General features: G+C 39.4%; 1 protein-coding gene and 2 pseudogenes across 1 annotated transcript in view; 2 read left to right on the top strand and 1 right to left on the bottom strand.

The window, feature by feature from the left end:
* Positions 1-3,457: 3,457 nt before the first annotated feature.
* On the bottom strand, positions 3,458-3,894 carry LOC100957339 (annotated as a pseudogene).
* Positions 3,895-4,770: 876 nt separating this feature from the next.
* On the top strand, positions 4,771-6,770 carry LOC100946420 (annotated as a pseudogene).
* Positions 4,771-12,705, top strand: part of LOC100946110 (poly [ADP-ribose] polymerase 15) — a 42,870-nt gene continuing 34,935 nt past the window's right edge. Inside the window, exon 1 of the mRNA XM_023516312.1 lies at positions 4,771-4,827. Coding sequence (XP_023372080.1) covers positions 4,825-4,827 — 3 coding nt within the window. The 5' untranslated portion in view covers positions 4,771-4,824. The remainder of the gene's footprint in view (positions 4,828-12,705) is intronic.

Raw genomic sequence — 12,705 nt, 5'->3', positions numbered from 1 at the left:
TGTTAAGCATTTGGATTACTGCTTTTGCTTTTTGGAAGGTGTTACCATCTGCATCTGCTTTAAATAAAGTTAAACCCATATTTGGAACAGATTATTTGTATTGTTTACCCTACTCCTTTTTTCTCTTTCATTAGGTTGGGGATTTCCTGTAACACAATATACAATTGTATACTATGTGCATGGACATCTATTGATTTTTGTATATAGCAGCTTACTACATATTATCACAGTAGAAACGAACTATTCTTGAGTTCACTGCTACCAGTTTTAACTGTAAAAGTCACATTTCTCAATATTTTTTCTTTTATAACATAGGTTACAGCAAAGATAAAAGTAGGCTTCAGATTTCATTTCATCTTTTCACTCTCTGTAGAGAAAGCATATGCAATACCTTACCAAGCTAGACTTGCCTTGGCCTGCTCCTAGAGTTTGTTTTACCTCTCCAGCCTCAGGGCTGAATTACCCAGAGAACTCCATGAGCACCAGCAGATTAGAGTCACCTTCCTTTGCAAAGAAAAAAGAAAATTGAAAAATAACACTGAGATAGTCGATGTTTCTCTAAAAATAGCATTGAAGTAGTCATTAGGAGAAAAATCAGACCTTTATTGGACTTCCTTATACTTATCTGAATAGTTTAGTACGTTTTTGGTTTGATTTCCTTTTTTAACAATTAAGTCATTTTTATTGATCGAATCTAAATCACAGAGCTTGAGACAAAGCCTTAAGATATTAACCATTTGGGAGTACAAGTCCAAGGATAAATAAAAGGGAAGTGAGGCAGAGTAAGATGCAGTGCAGTGCTGAGCTACTGCTTACTGAGGAGCCTGACGCGGCTGACCTGGGGATCGCATTTGGGGAACTACTGGCCTAAAAAATAGAGTTTAAACTCCACAACACAGACATCAGATATTTCTCATTCTGCTTTGCTTACTGTATGTCCCTTCCTCATCACGAAGCCCCGATAGTCCAGTCACACTAGACTATCCACTTTTCAAAGTAGTCCGTACTTTTCATTTTTTCTGTGCTTTCTCTCCAGAGACCCAAACATCACCCATTAGGCTCCACCTCCAATACTGGGGATCAAATTGCAACGTGAAATTTGGAGCCAGAGCCAAACAAACCCAATTATAGCAGTGCTTAATAAATTTGTGTTGCCTGACCAGGTTGCTAGTAACCCAACAGAGGAATATACGCTCCTTAAATCCAGAGAGAGAGAAACACACTTCATCCTCATTCTTCACTTAGAAATCTCCTATTCTTCATTTGATATCTCAAAAGCCACTACTACAGGAACTTTCCTTCAATCTTCAAATTACAACGAAGCATTGATTTCCCTGTTGTCCTAATACTTTATGTGTATCTCAATGCAGATGTAATATCAAAATCCACTTACCCTGCTGTCTGCCTTGGAGGTGGTACAGGCATTGACCCTGTAAGTCAGGCATCCTCAAACTACGGCCTGTGGGCCACATGTGGCCCACCTAGGACATTTATCCTGCCCACCAGGTGTTTTTGCCGCTGCTGCCTGTCCCGCTTAGCAGCTGATTCATCCCGGGGCCCGCAGTCCGGTCCTCCAACGGTCTGAGGAACAGTGAACTGGCCCCCTGTTTAAAAAGTTTGAGGACCCCTGTGACTGCATCATCTCCATTCTCTCATTGCTATTTGGGTTCCACAAGGGAAGGCACCAGCCAGTATTAAAGGGTAGGAGGAGACAGTGGTTGAGGTTGTCTCTGTAGCCAGGGCTCTGCCCCAGGGCACTTTCTGGTGGGTATAGCTCTTACCAGGTATCCCTCCCTTTCGCCTTCTGCCTAGATGGAAAGGCAAGGCTGGGACTGCTTCATAAATCCTTAAAATTCTCTTCAGTTGCCCATTTTGGGTATATCATCTATGTCCTACCCAGACCTTCTGTGGTACAAATAGCTGTATTAATCTCTGTTTCCTTTCTTGGTGCCCTCACTTCCACCCTCACCCCAAAGAGAAGGGATCTGTGTCTACTTCATCTTTTTTTTTAAATCTTAATTTCAGAGTTTTGTTGTATTTTACTAAGGGAAAAGTAGGATAGTTATACAGTTTTCTTTCTCAATCAGTTTTGAAAATCTAAAGTACTTGCAAATTCTTAGAACACCTTTATCCAGCGCTGGGCAGGACAGGTCCCTGTCTGACTCCACCCATCGCAAAAAGAAAAACGATTTTAAAATAAATAATCTTTAATTAATCTTTAAAATTAATCTTTAAAAAAGACAGAAGAAAATAATCTTTAAAAAAAAATACCTTTACCACCATAGTAGAACAGTAAGTTCTAATAATGAAGTTCTTAATAAGCAATGGCTTACCAATAAAAACACATTCAAAATAGCTATAAATGCATTCTTTATAAGTGATTCAGCATATTTTTATATCATGTTCACTTATGCTTAGAATTTAAGTAAGTAGATTCATTACTCTGGTGGAAATACAGGAAATCTCTCATTCATGCAATATGCAGGGATAATATTCAAGTCAAAGGGAAAAAAATCCCACTCCTGTTCTTGTAAATGTGCCTATATATGATCATCGCCACGAGCAATGAAGAAACTCCTGAAGTTTCCCATGTCAGGAACACGTGCCAGCTCAGCAAAGCACCTGGTATTTATAATTGATTTATTACTAGATGTCATTTCAATAAAACTAAAATGAGCCCTGCAAGATAAACAAGAGCTTCCAATAGAATAAGGACAGTCAGTGATCAATGTAGTCATTGGGGCTGTTCCTTAAGGAGTGCAACTTTAAAGCTGCCAATATCAAAGGTAATTCTTTATATTAATTTATATGTAATTCCATTTAAATTTTTTATCCCAGTATAACATACGAAAATAGTCTCTCCAAAGCAAAACGTGTGGAAACATTTAAAATATAAGAAGTCTTTTCTTTTTTTTTGAGGCAGAGTCTCACTCTGTCACCCTGAGTAGAGTACAGTGCAGTGATGTCATAATTCACAGCAACCTCAAACTCTTGGGCTCCAGTGCTCCTCTTGCCTCTGCCTCCTGACTACAGCTGCCTTCCACAATGCCCAGCTTTTTTTTTTTTTTTCCTACTTTTAGTAGAGACGGGGTCTTGCTGTTACTCAGGCTGGTCCCAAACTCATGAGCTCAGGCAATCCACTGCCTTGGCTTCCCAGAGTGCTAGGATTACAGGTGTGAACCACTCACTAGGCCCAAGAATCATTTTTTTTAATCACTTTTTTTTTTTTTTTTTGCGTGGTTTTTGGTGGGGGCTAGGTTTGAACCCACCACCTCTGGCATATGGGGCCGGCGCTCTACTTCTTTGAGCCACAGGCGCCACCCCCAAGAATCAATTTTTTAAGTAACTGATCAGATTTCATAGGCTACTCTGGGAAACAGGATCTTGCTGGATAAAATCTTTTTATTTGGTGACTTTTCGCAAGCACTTAACTGGACCAATTATTCTGTGTGTTGTTCTAAGAGCTCACCAGAACATAGATCATACCATATAGGTAGTAAAGAAAGATAGAAGATAGAAAGCTAGTTTGCACCATCCTTCTTTCTGATAATATGGTAGAATATCTTCATTCATGATGGTCATGGGGTCATAGAGTCCTGGTCCACTCATCACTGGTCTATTCATAGACCTCCAAATATGACATGCCAAAAGGGGCACGTTGAGACCCAGTGTAAGCCACTCTGCTGCACAAAGAAACATGACACAGAAGTAAGCATGCATGAGCTACTCTGGAAGTGCAAGGGGATTCCGGGTATTACACTGGTCTGTGGGATTCTTGTAATTAGTCTTCAGCTCATCAAATGCTATTATAATGTGCCAGATGACAAAGAAGATGAGCATAGCACTGAGCAGCAACGACTGCATGCAGCAGAAGGCCTTGAGTGTGAACTCCATGGCCAGGGAGGAGAAGGAGCAGCCTTGGCCCAGCTGGCCAAGGCAACCTTTGGCCCTCTGGGGAAAACCATTCACCTCCCCCAGGCCACAGTCCTCATCTTTATAATCTTAACACAGTGTCAAGCAGATCAAGGACCTTCCATGTAGGTTGGTTGAATTAAATTAAAATAATGTCTTTTTTTTCTTTTTTTTTTTTTTTGCAGTTTCTGGCTGGGGCTGGGTTTGAACCCACCACCTCTGGCATATGGGGCCAGCACCCTACTCCTTTGAGCCATAGGCACGGCCCTAAAATAATGTCTTATCAAGCCAGAGAGGAACTTGATTACAGCCCTGTCTTGTGGGGCACAGAGAACCCAGTGTATTTTTCTAAAAATGGGTGTGTAGCATGTGATAATGGAATGCCCAGCAGAAAAGGAAACTAATACTGTGCCAGGCATTCTACAGCCTTTCTCGCTTAATCCAGCACCACCATGCCATGAAGTAGTTACAGCTGTGCCCTTTGTACAGATGCAATTGACTGAGGTAATAAATTAATAAATTGCAGAGCCCAAGACTGTGACCCATAATTTGGCAATAACACTTTTCCCAAAATGGCAATAGTCTTGGGGCAGCTGTTTGCAACCTCTAGAACAGGAACCCAACCTTTAGCTGAAGCCGTTTTCACAGAAAAGAAAGCGAAAGAAACTCAAGACATAATAAGTCCGCTGGGTGGGGCTGCCCTGGCAGTCCCAGGGAACTAGCAGAACAGGAGGGTGGCTACGCCGGGCTCCTTCCTGCCGCGGGTCTAAGAGTTGGGGGCCTCAGGTCCCCCAGACGAACTTCCACACCGAGTGCAGGAGCACTTCCAGAGCCGGACTAGATCGCGAGGCTGGGAGTGTGAGGGCCAGCAGGAGCCGGGGAGATTCTTCCTGGCGCTCTTCCTCCGGGAGGATGGTGAGAGGCAGGAGGGGCGGCGCGTGGAGAGGGTGCCCGGACTGCCCCACCAGGCTCCAGGTGCCTGCGAGACCTTGAAGCCGGAGCAGGCGCGGTGACCCCAGGCCTGGCAGACACGCTGACTCGGGGCTGCCTGTCCGGAAAGAGAGTGCTGTGCCGGGCATCGTTTTCCAAAGCAGTTGTTGTCTTTTATCCCCCCTCTCAAATTTTAAAAGTTGTCTCGGTTAGGTGGATCTGCTTTTTTAAGAAAAGTTTTTAAGCTCTTTGTAAATTAGAGATATTTATTAGTCCTTTATCTGTGTGTGATATGTGTTATGAATATTTCCTTCTAGTTTTGGATATGGTGGCTTTCTTTGACACTCAAACGGTTTCATTTTATATAGTAAAATTCACGAGTTTTTTTATTACATCTTTATATTACATATTTTAATATGTAACTTTTACTCCTGCTTTGCCCCATACCCAAGTTATGGAGAAGTTCACTCATGCTTTCTTCTAGTACTTGCACTGATTTATTTTTTAATATTTAAATCTCTAATACATTTAGAGTTTGTTCTTATGTGTGGTTTGAGGGACGGATCTAATTTTATCTTTTTTCCAAATGGGTATCAGTTTTCCCAATGAGATTTATGAAAAACGTTATCACTGCCCCAGTAACTTGAAATAGGTATGTAGTTAGGCTATTTCTGGACCTTCTGTTTTATTCTATCCACCTGTTTATTTCATCCCCTTTAGAGAGACTTTGTAGTACTTTATTTTTTTGTTTGGAGACAGAGTCTCACTCCATTACCTAGGCTGAAGTGCCCTCGTGAAGTGTTTTTCATTTTTAATTTTGTACAGACAGGGTCTCACTGTTGCCTTGGCCAGTGTCAAACTGCTGGCCTCAAGTGACACTCCCACCTTGGCTGCCCCAAATGCTGGGATTACAGGCTGAGCCACTGGGACCTGCAGGATGCTTGGATGTCAGAGCTTGTACCGCTGGAGTGCTCCCATCTCAGTGTTTTCCTAGCTATTCTTTTTTAATTTTTCCTTTGAACTCTTCTGATTTATGATCAGTGTTAAAAAAGAAAGCTCATTGGAATTTTTATTTGGATCACATTAAATTTATAAATTAAATTACAGAGACCTGACACCCTGAGGTGGTGTTGAGATGTTCTAACCAAAACAAAGGATGTGGATTAATATTGAAGGGAGAACGTGAGTAGGCTTTCATCGCCGCCATGGCTGAGCTGATCCAGAAGAAGCTGCAGAGACAAGTGGAGAAATACCAACAGCTACAGAAGGACTTGAGTAAAGCCATATCATGGAGGCAGAAGCTTGAGGCACAACTAACAGAAAATAATACCGTGATGGAGGGACTGGACTCGCCGGATATGTCCAACGTGGTCTTTAAACTTCTGGGTCCTGTGCTGGCCAAACAGGCGCTGGGGGAGGCTCGAGCCAGAGCGGAGAAGAGGCTGGAGTATATCACAGATGAAATTAAGCGATGTGAATTCCAGCTCCAGGACTTTGAATGGCAGTCAGAGCAACAGTGGGAAACCCTTGCTCAGCTACAGCAAGAGTTCCAGCTGGCCCGGGCAACAAAGGCAGGAGCTCCTGGGAAGCCCTGACCCGATGGTTGGTGGGAGGGAGAGAATGAGGCAGCTCTCAGATCTATAAAATAACCTGCTTTGTTTTCTGACCAGCCATTTCTATCTTACCTGTCTCCATTCAGCTCTCTAGCCGCTTCCACCTCATATGTACTCTACTTTTGTTACTCCCTCAGGTCTAGACTTTTGCAATTGGAATCTCTCTGTGCCAGGGCAATCTTTTCTGTCTTGAAATTGAACTCTTAAACCTGTTTCTTACCTGTGTATACAACCCTAACTCTCCCTTATCTTGGTTGGCATGACCCTTTAGGAAACGCAAAAAATGACATTTATAATATAGCATGTTGTTAGGAATGCCAGTTTAATTAAAGAACTCACAATTCTCTATAAAAACAAAAAACAAACAAACAAAAAAGGATGTGGGCCAGGCATGGTGGCTCACGCCTGTAATCCTAGCACTCTGGGAGGCCAAGGCGGGTGGTTTGCCTGAGCTCAAGAGTTGGAGAGCAAGACCCCATCTCTAAAATTAGCTGGGTACCTGTAATCTCAGCTACTCAGGAGGCTAAGGCAAGAGAACTGATTGAGCCCAGGAGTTTGAGGTTGCTGTGAACTATGACACCAGAGCACTCTACCCAGGGTGACAAAGCGAGACTGTCAAAAAAAAAGAAAAGGATGCCTTATCTTTACATAAAACAACATTTCTTGTTAAATTTGGGATTTTTCTTGCTTGTGTAAATGAAGTTTTCTCATTCTCTGTAGTTTCCAATTATTTACATAATTGAATATTTAGACATTTTCTTTCATTTTAAAAATTAAGCTATAATTTATGTACAACAAATTCATACTTTTTAGTGTACATTTCTCTGAGTTTTGACAAATGTATACCACCACAATGAAGATATAAAAGAGTTTGATCACCTCCTAAAATTCCTACTTGTCCCATTGTTATTAACCCCTTTGGTGAATTCCTGGCAGCCCCTGGTCACATTTTGGTCTCCATAGTTGCAGAACATTAAACCGTGTAATGAAATCATACATTATATAATATTTTGAGTCTTAGATATCACTAGTTTTCTACTGCTTTCTAATTAAATTCCATTGTGGCTAGAGATAATATTTTCTATTATTTGAATCCATTAAAATTGTTATATTACTATTTGTTTTAGAAACAGAATATGGCCTATCTTGGTAAATTCCCATGCACACTTCAAAACAAAGCGGGTTCTGTTGTTGGGTAGGATATTCTATAAATGTCATTTAGAGTTGGTTGATAGTGTTGTTCACGTTCTCATATCCTAATTTATTGTATGACTACTTGTTCTATTAATTATCAAGAGCAGATGATAAAATCTACAATTATAAGCATGGGTTTATTTCTTCTTGGGATTTTATCAATTTTGGCTTTGTGTATTTTTGAAGCTTTGTTATTAGGTATACTATGTATAAATGTTGAGGATTATTATTTCCTCTTGATGAAGTGATCCATTTGTCATCATAAAATGACATTCTTGTCCTTTGTAATATTTGTACTAAAATGTACCAGTTTTCTTTCTTATTTATTTATTTTTTGAGGTAGGGTCTTGCTCTGTTGCGCAGGCCAGAGTGTAGTGGTGTAATCGTACCTCACTGCAGCCCCTCCAGGCTTGAGTGTTCCTCCTGCCTCTGCCTCCTAGTATCCTGCCTCAGCCTTCAAGTAGGTGGGACTACAGGTACACACCACCACACCTGGATAATTTTTATATTTTTTTGTAGAGGTGGGGTCTTACCCTTGTTGAGGCTGGTCTTGAACTTCTGGCCTCAATCAATCTTCTTGCCTTGCAGTCTCAGAGTGCTAGAATTATAGGCATGAGCCACTGCCCCTGGCCCCCTTTCTTTTAATTTTCAGAAATTGTGACAAAGTACATATAACATCAGATTTACCATCTTAACCATTTTTAAGTGTAGAGTTCATTAGTGTTAAGTATGTTTACATTGTGTGCAACCAATCTCCAGAACTTTTTCATTTTGCAAAACTGAAATAGTACATTATTTGTATTTTCATGACTAACTTATTTCACTTAATGTAATATCTTCAAAGTTTACCTGTTTTATAGTGTATGTCAGAATTTCCTTACTTTTTAAGGTTGAATAATATTCCATGCTATGTATATACCACTTTTTATTCACTCATTGACCCAGGGATGGACATTGGGTTGCTTCCACCTTTCAGCTACTGTGGGTAACGCTACTGTGAATATTTGTTGTCTCTGTCACCTTGGACTGCTGTGACAAACGTCAGAGACTGGATGGCTTAAACAACAAACATTTATTTTTCATAGTATAGAGGCTAGAAGTCTGAGTTCTTGGTGCCAGCCTGGTCAGGTTCTTAGTACAGACTCTCTTCCTGGTTTGTTGTTAGCCTCTACTGGCTGTGTACTCACATGGCAGAGAGAGAGAGCTCTAGTCTCTTATCTTCTTATAAGAACATTAATCCCATCATGGGGCCTCTGCCCTTCTGACCTCATCTAAACACAATTATCTGCAAAGGACTCAGATGCAATCACAATATCTCATTGTGGTTTTGATTTGCATTTTCTTAATGACTAATAACATTCAGAATTTTGAATGCCTTAATTGACCATTTATATGTCTTCGTTTAAGAAATGTCTGTTTATATCCTTTGCTGATTTTTAAATTAGGTTATTTGGTTTTTCATTGTTGAGTTGTAAGAGTTCTTTACATATTCTATGTACAAATCATTAGCTATATGATTTTCTCTGATTTTGTGGGTTCTCTTTCCACTTTCTTGATGGTGTTATTGTTTTTATTTTCAATTCTCTTAACATGTAGTTGTATTTGTAAAGAATAACTTTTTCGGTAACTTTTCATGTCTACGTTTATCCTCATTTCTTTTCCTCACCTTATTTCGTTGACCAGGAAGAGTTCCAGCGTTCCAAATAATGTACTGAAGGAAGGGATGACAACATAAAAGTGATTTTGTTTTGTTTTTGGTTTTTACTACTCCTTAGAAGAGTGATGCTCATGTTTTCTTCACTGTGAATACTCTTGATTTCTGAGTTCAAAACAAGATGCTTTTTTTTTTCTTTGAGGCAGAGTACCACTCTGTTGTCCCAGCTAGAGGGCAGTGGTGTCATCGCTCACAGCAACCTCAGACTTTTAGGCAGAAGCACATGCTACCACGCCTGGCTAATTTTTCCATTTTTTACAGAGATGTGCTTTTGCTCTTGGTCTTGAAGCTGGTCTCAAACTTCTGACCTCAAGTGATCTTCCTGCGTTAGCCTCCCAAAGTGCTAGGATTATAGGCCAGGCCTCTTATGAGACTTTATCATGCTAGAGGAAGTCCCTTTATTTCTCTCTGAAAGATTAAAAAAAAAGGAAAAAACAACAATGAAAAATGGAAGCCAAAGTCTCTATTCTCCCCTTCATTTGTAACAAAGGTCTACTCATACCCTGTCTTCTTTGCGAATGTGAAGCATTTCTGTATTTGGTTACATCAGGAGACTGCCCTTTCATTATGCAGTCACTTCTTTCTTGTCAGTAACAACTTGTAGCTCTATTAATCTAGATCAGTGAAGGAACACCATCATTCACTGTCACGTTTGTGACTTTTTCTCCCTTGATTTGATGAGTAAATCTGACTTTACCAAGTAAAATGTTTAACTTTATGTATTCAATTTAGCCAGAGATACTATTCTCATTGTTTTTTAAAAAAATAAAAAGGCAATCAGCAAAATCTGTTTTCTTCTAAGGTAATACATACAGAAAGTAATATAAGGGTCAAAGCCTTTCAAATCTCAAGTCTGATCTAAAAACTAACATCTTGAGTGTTTCTTCCTAAAAATCAGTTGGAAGACCCTGTGTAAAAATACTACTTTTCAGCAGAGTGGATAAAATGGAAGAAATGGAAGTGAATGAAATAAATGAATTTGCTAAAGACCTTTCACAAGCCTCTCTTTTCATTGAATTCCACAATATCCAAGTCATCAGGATTGAGAACATGCGATCTTTGCTCATAAAGTCTTTTAATGGCCTGTCCGAAGCCAATGTGACTTCAGGGTGGAAGTAATAGCCAATATTAAAGTTCCTGTCATCACTCTTCTCAAAAATGCTGGTAAGGCAGACAATATCTTATAACCTTTCATTTCCAAATTGTGGTAGCATCCTAGTTTGAGATTCTGGGCATCTAACCATGGGTCTTCTTTAAAAGTTGTGTTCTTTCTAACTCCCAGTAAGGGAGAGCTGTGAGGGAATATGTAGAATTACTTCTGCTACTGCTGGTAGCTATCATTTATCTAGTCCTTGCTCTCTGCCAGGCACTGTGCTAAGCTATTTTACTTACCTTATAACATATAGCTTTCTGAGATAGGAACTAATGATTATACCCATTTTACAGATGAAGAAATTGGGGCTTAGCAAGGATTAAGTAACTAGTAATCACTAGTACTAATCACTAGTACTTAATTACTAGTAATCACTAGTAAGTTGATTCAGATTTCCAAAGTAGACATCCTGACTTCTGAGTGTATTTTCTTAACCACGATACATGTCTTCTCAAATTTCCATTGAGTTTTAATAGTAGTAAGACTTCATTTTTAAGATGATATGTCCAAATAGTGATTAAGGTATGATGACATGTATAAGGGGGGCAGAGAGAAATTACATTTAGCAAACTGTATTGTATTTTTTTCTTTTAACAATATTGTATTATAATGATTATTACTATTATCAGATTACAGAGTGGCTGCTCATACTTGATTACATTTGGAGAGGTTATTTGATCCTTATTCTCCAAATGATCTCAAACTAGAGATAATTGTTGAAGATAGCTGTGCATTCAGCATAGGCAATGCATGTTAGATTGAAACTAACATTGTGAAATCTAACCTTACATAGAAACTTAGCATCTAAATTTTTAATTCTTAGTTATAGCCTAAAAATCAAATTGCTTCTAAAAATCTATTTTCTTTTCATATGAGATGAAATTACAGTGCCAATAAACAGTTGTTTTTGTTTGTTTTTTTTAGATGTCAGCACAGTTTTTACTGTTTGTGATGGACTCTATAAAGTTCGGCAACTCCAGATTTTCCCAGAACTTCTGGAATTCACAAGAAACCACTGAGACTGACAATATGCCACCTGATAGTGAAAATAATTATGTAACAATTTTCTTTGAAAGATAACAAAAAGAAGAAGTATGTACAGCATTTCCCAGAGGAGAGTTCAGCCCTTCTTGAGTTTTCTGACTATAAAGGTAACATTGATTTCTCTTGCTTCTGTTTTTGTTCTTTTTTAAGACATGCATGTAACAATATAACTAAATAGCTTTATCTCTTCTTTATTGATGTTCAAAATGATGATTAACCATTTGATGCATAAATGAAGTCAGATTCGTAGCTACACAGATGATTAGGAAACCCATCAAAGCTACCACATACTTGCTGTCTAGATGGCTTCCTTATCTGGCTGTCTAAAAGCATTTGACATAAATGTAACATATCCAAAATGAACTTCTCCCAACCTGCCAGCATTGCCCACAGGCTTTCCCAATCTCAGTTGATAGCAACCTCATTCTCCTGGCTGCTTGTGTCAAAACCCAGAAGTCATCTCCACTCTTCTCTTTCTCTCATATCCCAAATTCAGACCTTTAAGAAATCCTGTTCACCTTCAAGATAGAGTCAGAATCTGATCATTTCTCAAAGAGCACATTAAGCATTTGGAAAATTAATGAACCATTTTAAAGACAGTAATATTTTTTTGAGAAGACTTAATTGTGCCACAAAGTAACTTATAGCTTGGATAATATGACCGAATAAATACTACTTTAATGGTGATACCTCAGTTGCACATCTCCTCCCATTTGTGATCCTGAGGAAGAGGTGGTGAAGCCAAAAAGTACCCCTGAAACTATAGATGGGGATAGAAGACTAGGGGGAAAAGTGAGTGAGCTCGAGAGGAGAGAAACAGAGATACTATGTATGTCCTCACACAAGTTCAATGGAAACCAGTCAGGTAGGAGAGCCAAAAATTGAGAGCCTCTCTAGAAAGAAAAGGAGCTCAACTTTCAATAAGGGTGTCTTAGTCTTTTCAGGCTTCTATAACAAAATTCCTTAGACTCAGTAATTTCTAAACAAGGGGAACTTATTGCTCACAGTTTTAGAAACTGGTTTTGGTGTCAGCAGACACAGGGGCTGGTGAGGGATTATTCTCTGGTCCAAAGATGCCTTCTTGCTGCACCTTCACAGGGCAGAGGTGAAGAAGGCTCCCTGGAGTCTTTTTTTTTTTTTTTTTT

The sequence above is a fragment of the Otolemur garnettii genome, unplaced genomic scaffold (assembly GCF_000181295.1).
Source record: "Otolemur garnettii isolate 467f Iridium unplaced genomic scaffold, OtoGar3 scaffold00089, whole genome shotgun sequence".
In the NCBI taxonomy this organism is placed as follows: Eukaryota; Metazoa; Chordata; class Mammalia; order Primates; family Galagidae; genus Otolemur; species Otolemur garnettii.
The sequence above is the reverse complement of the archived record's forward strand: the minus strand, read 5'-3'. Positions and strand labels throughout refer to the sequence as shown.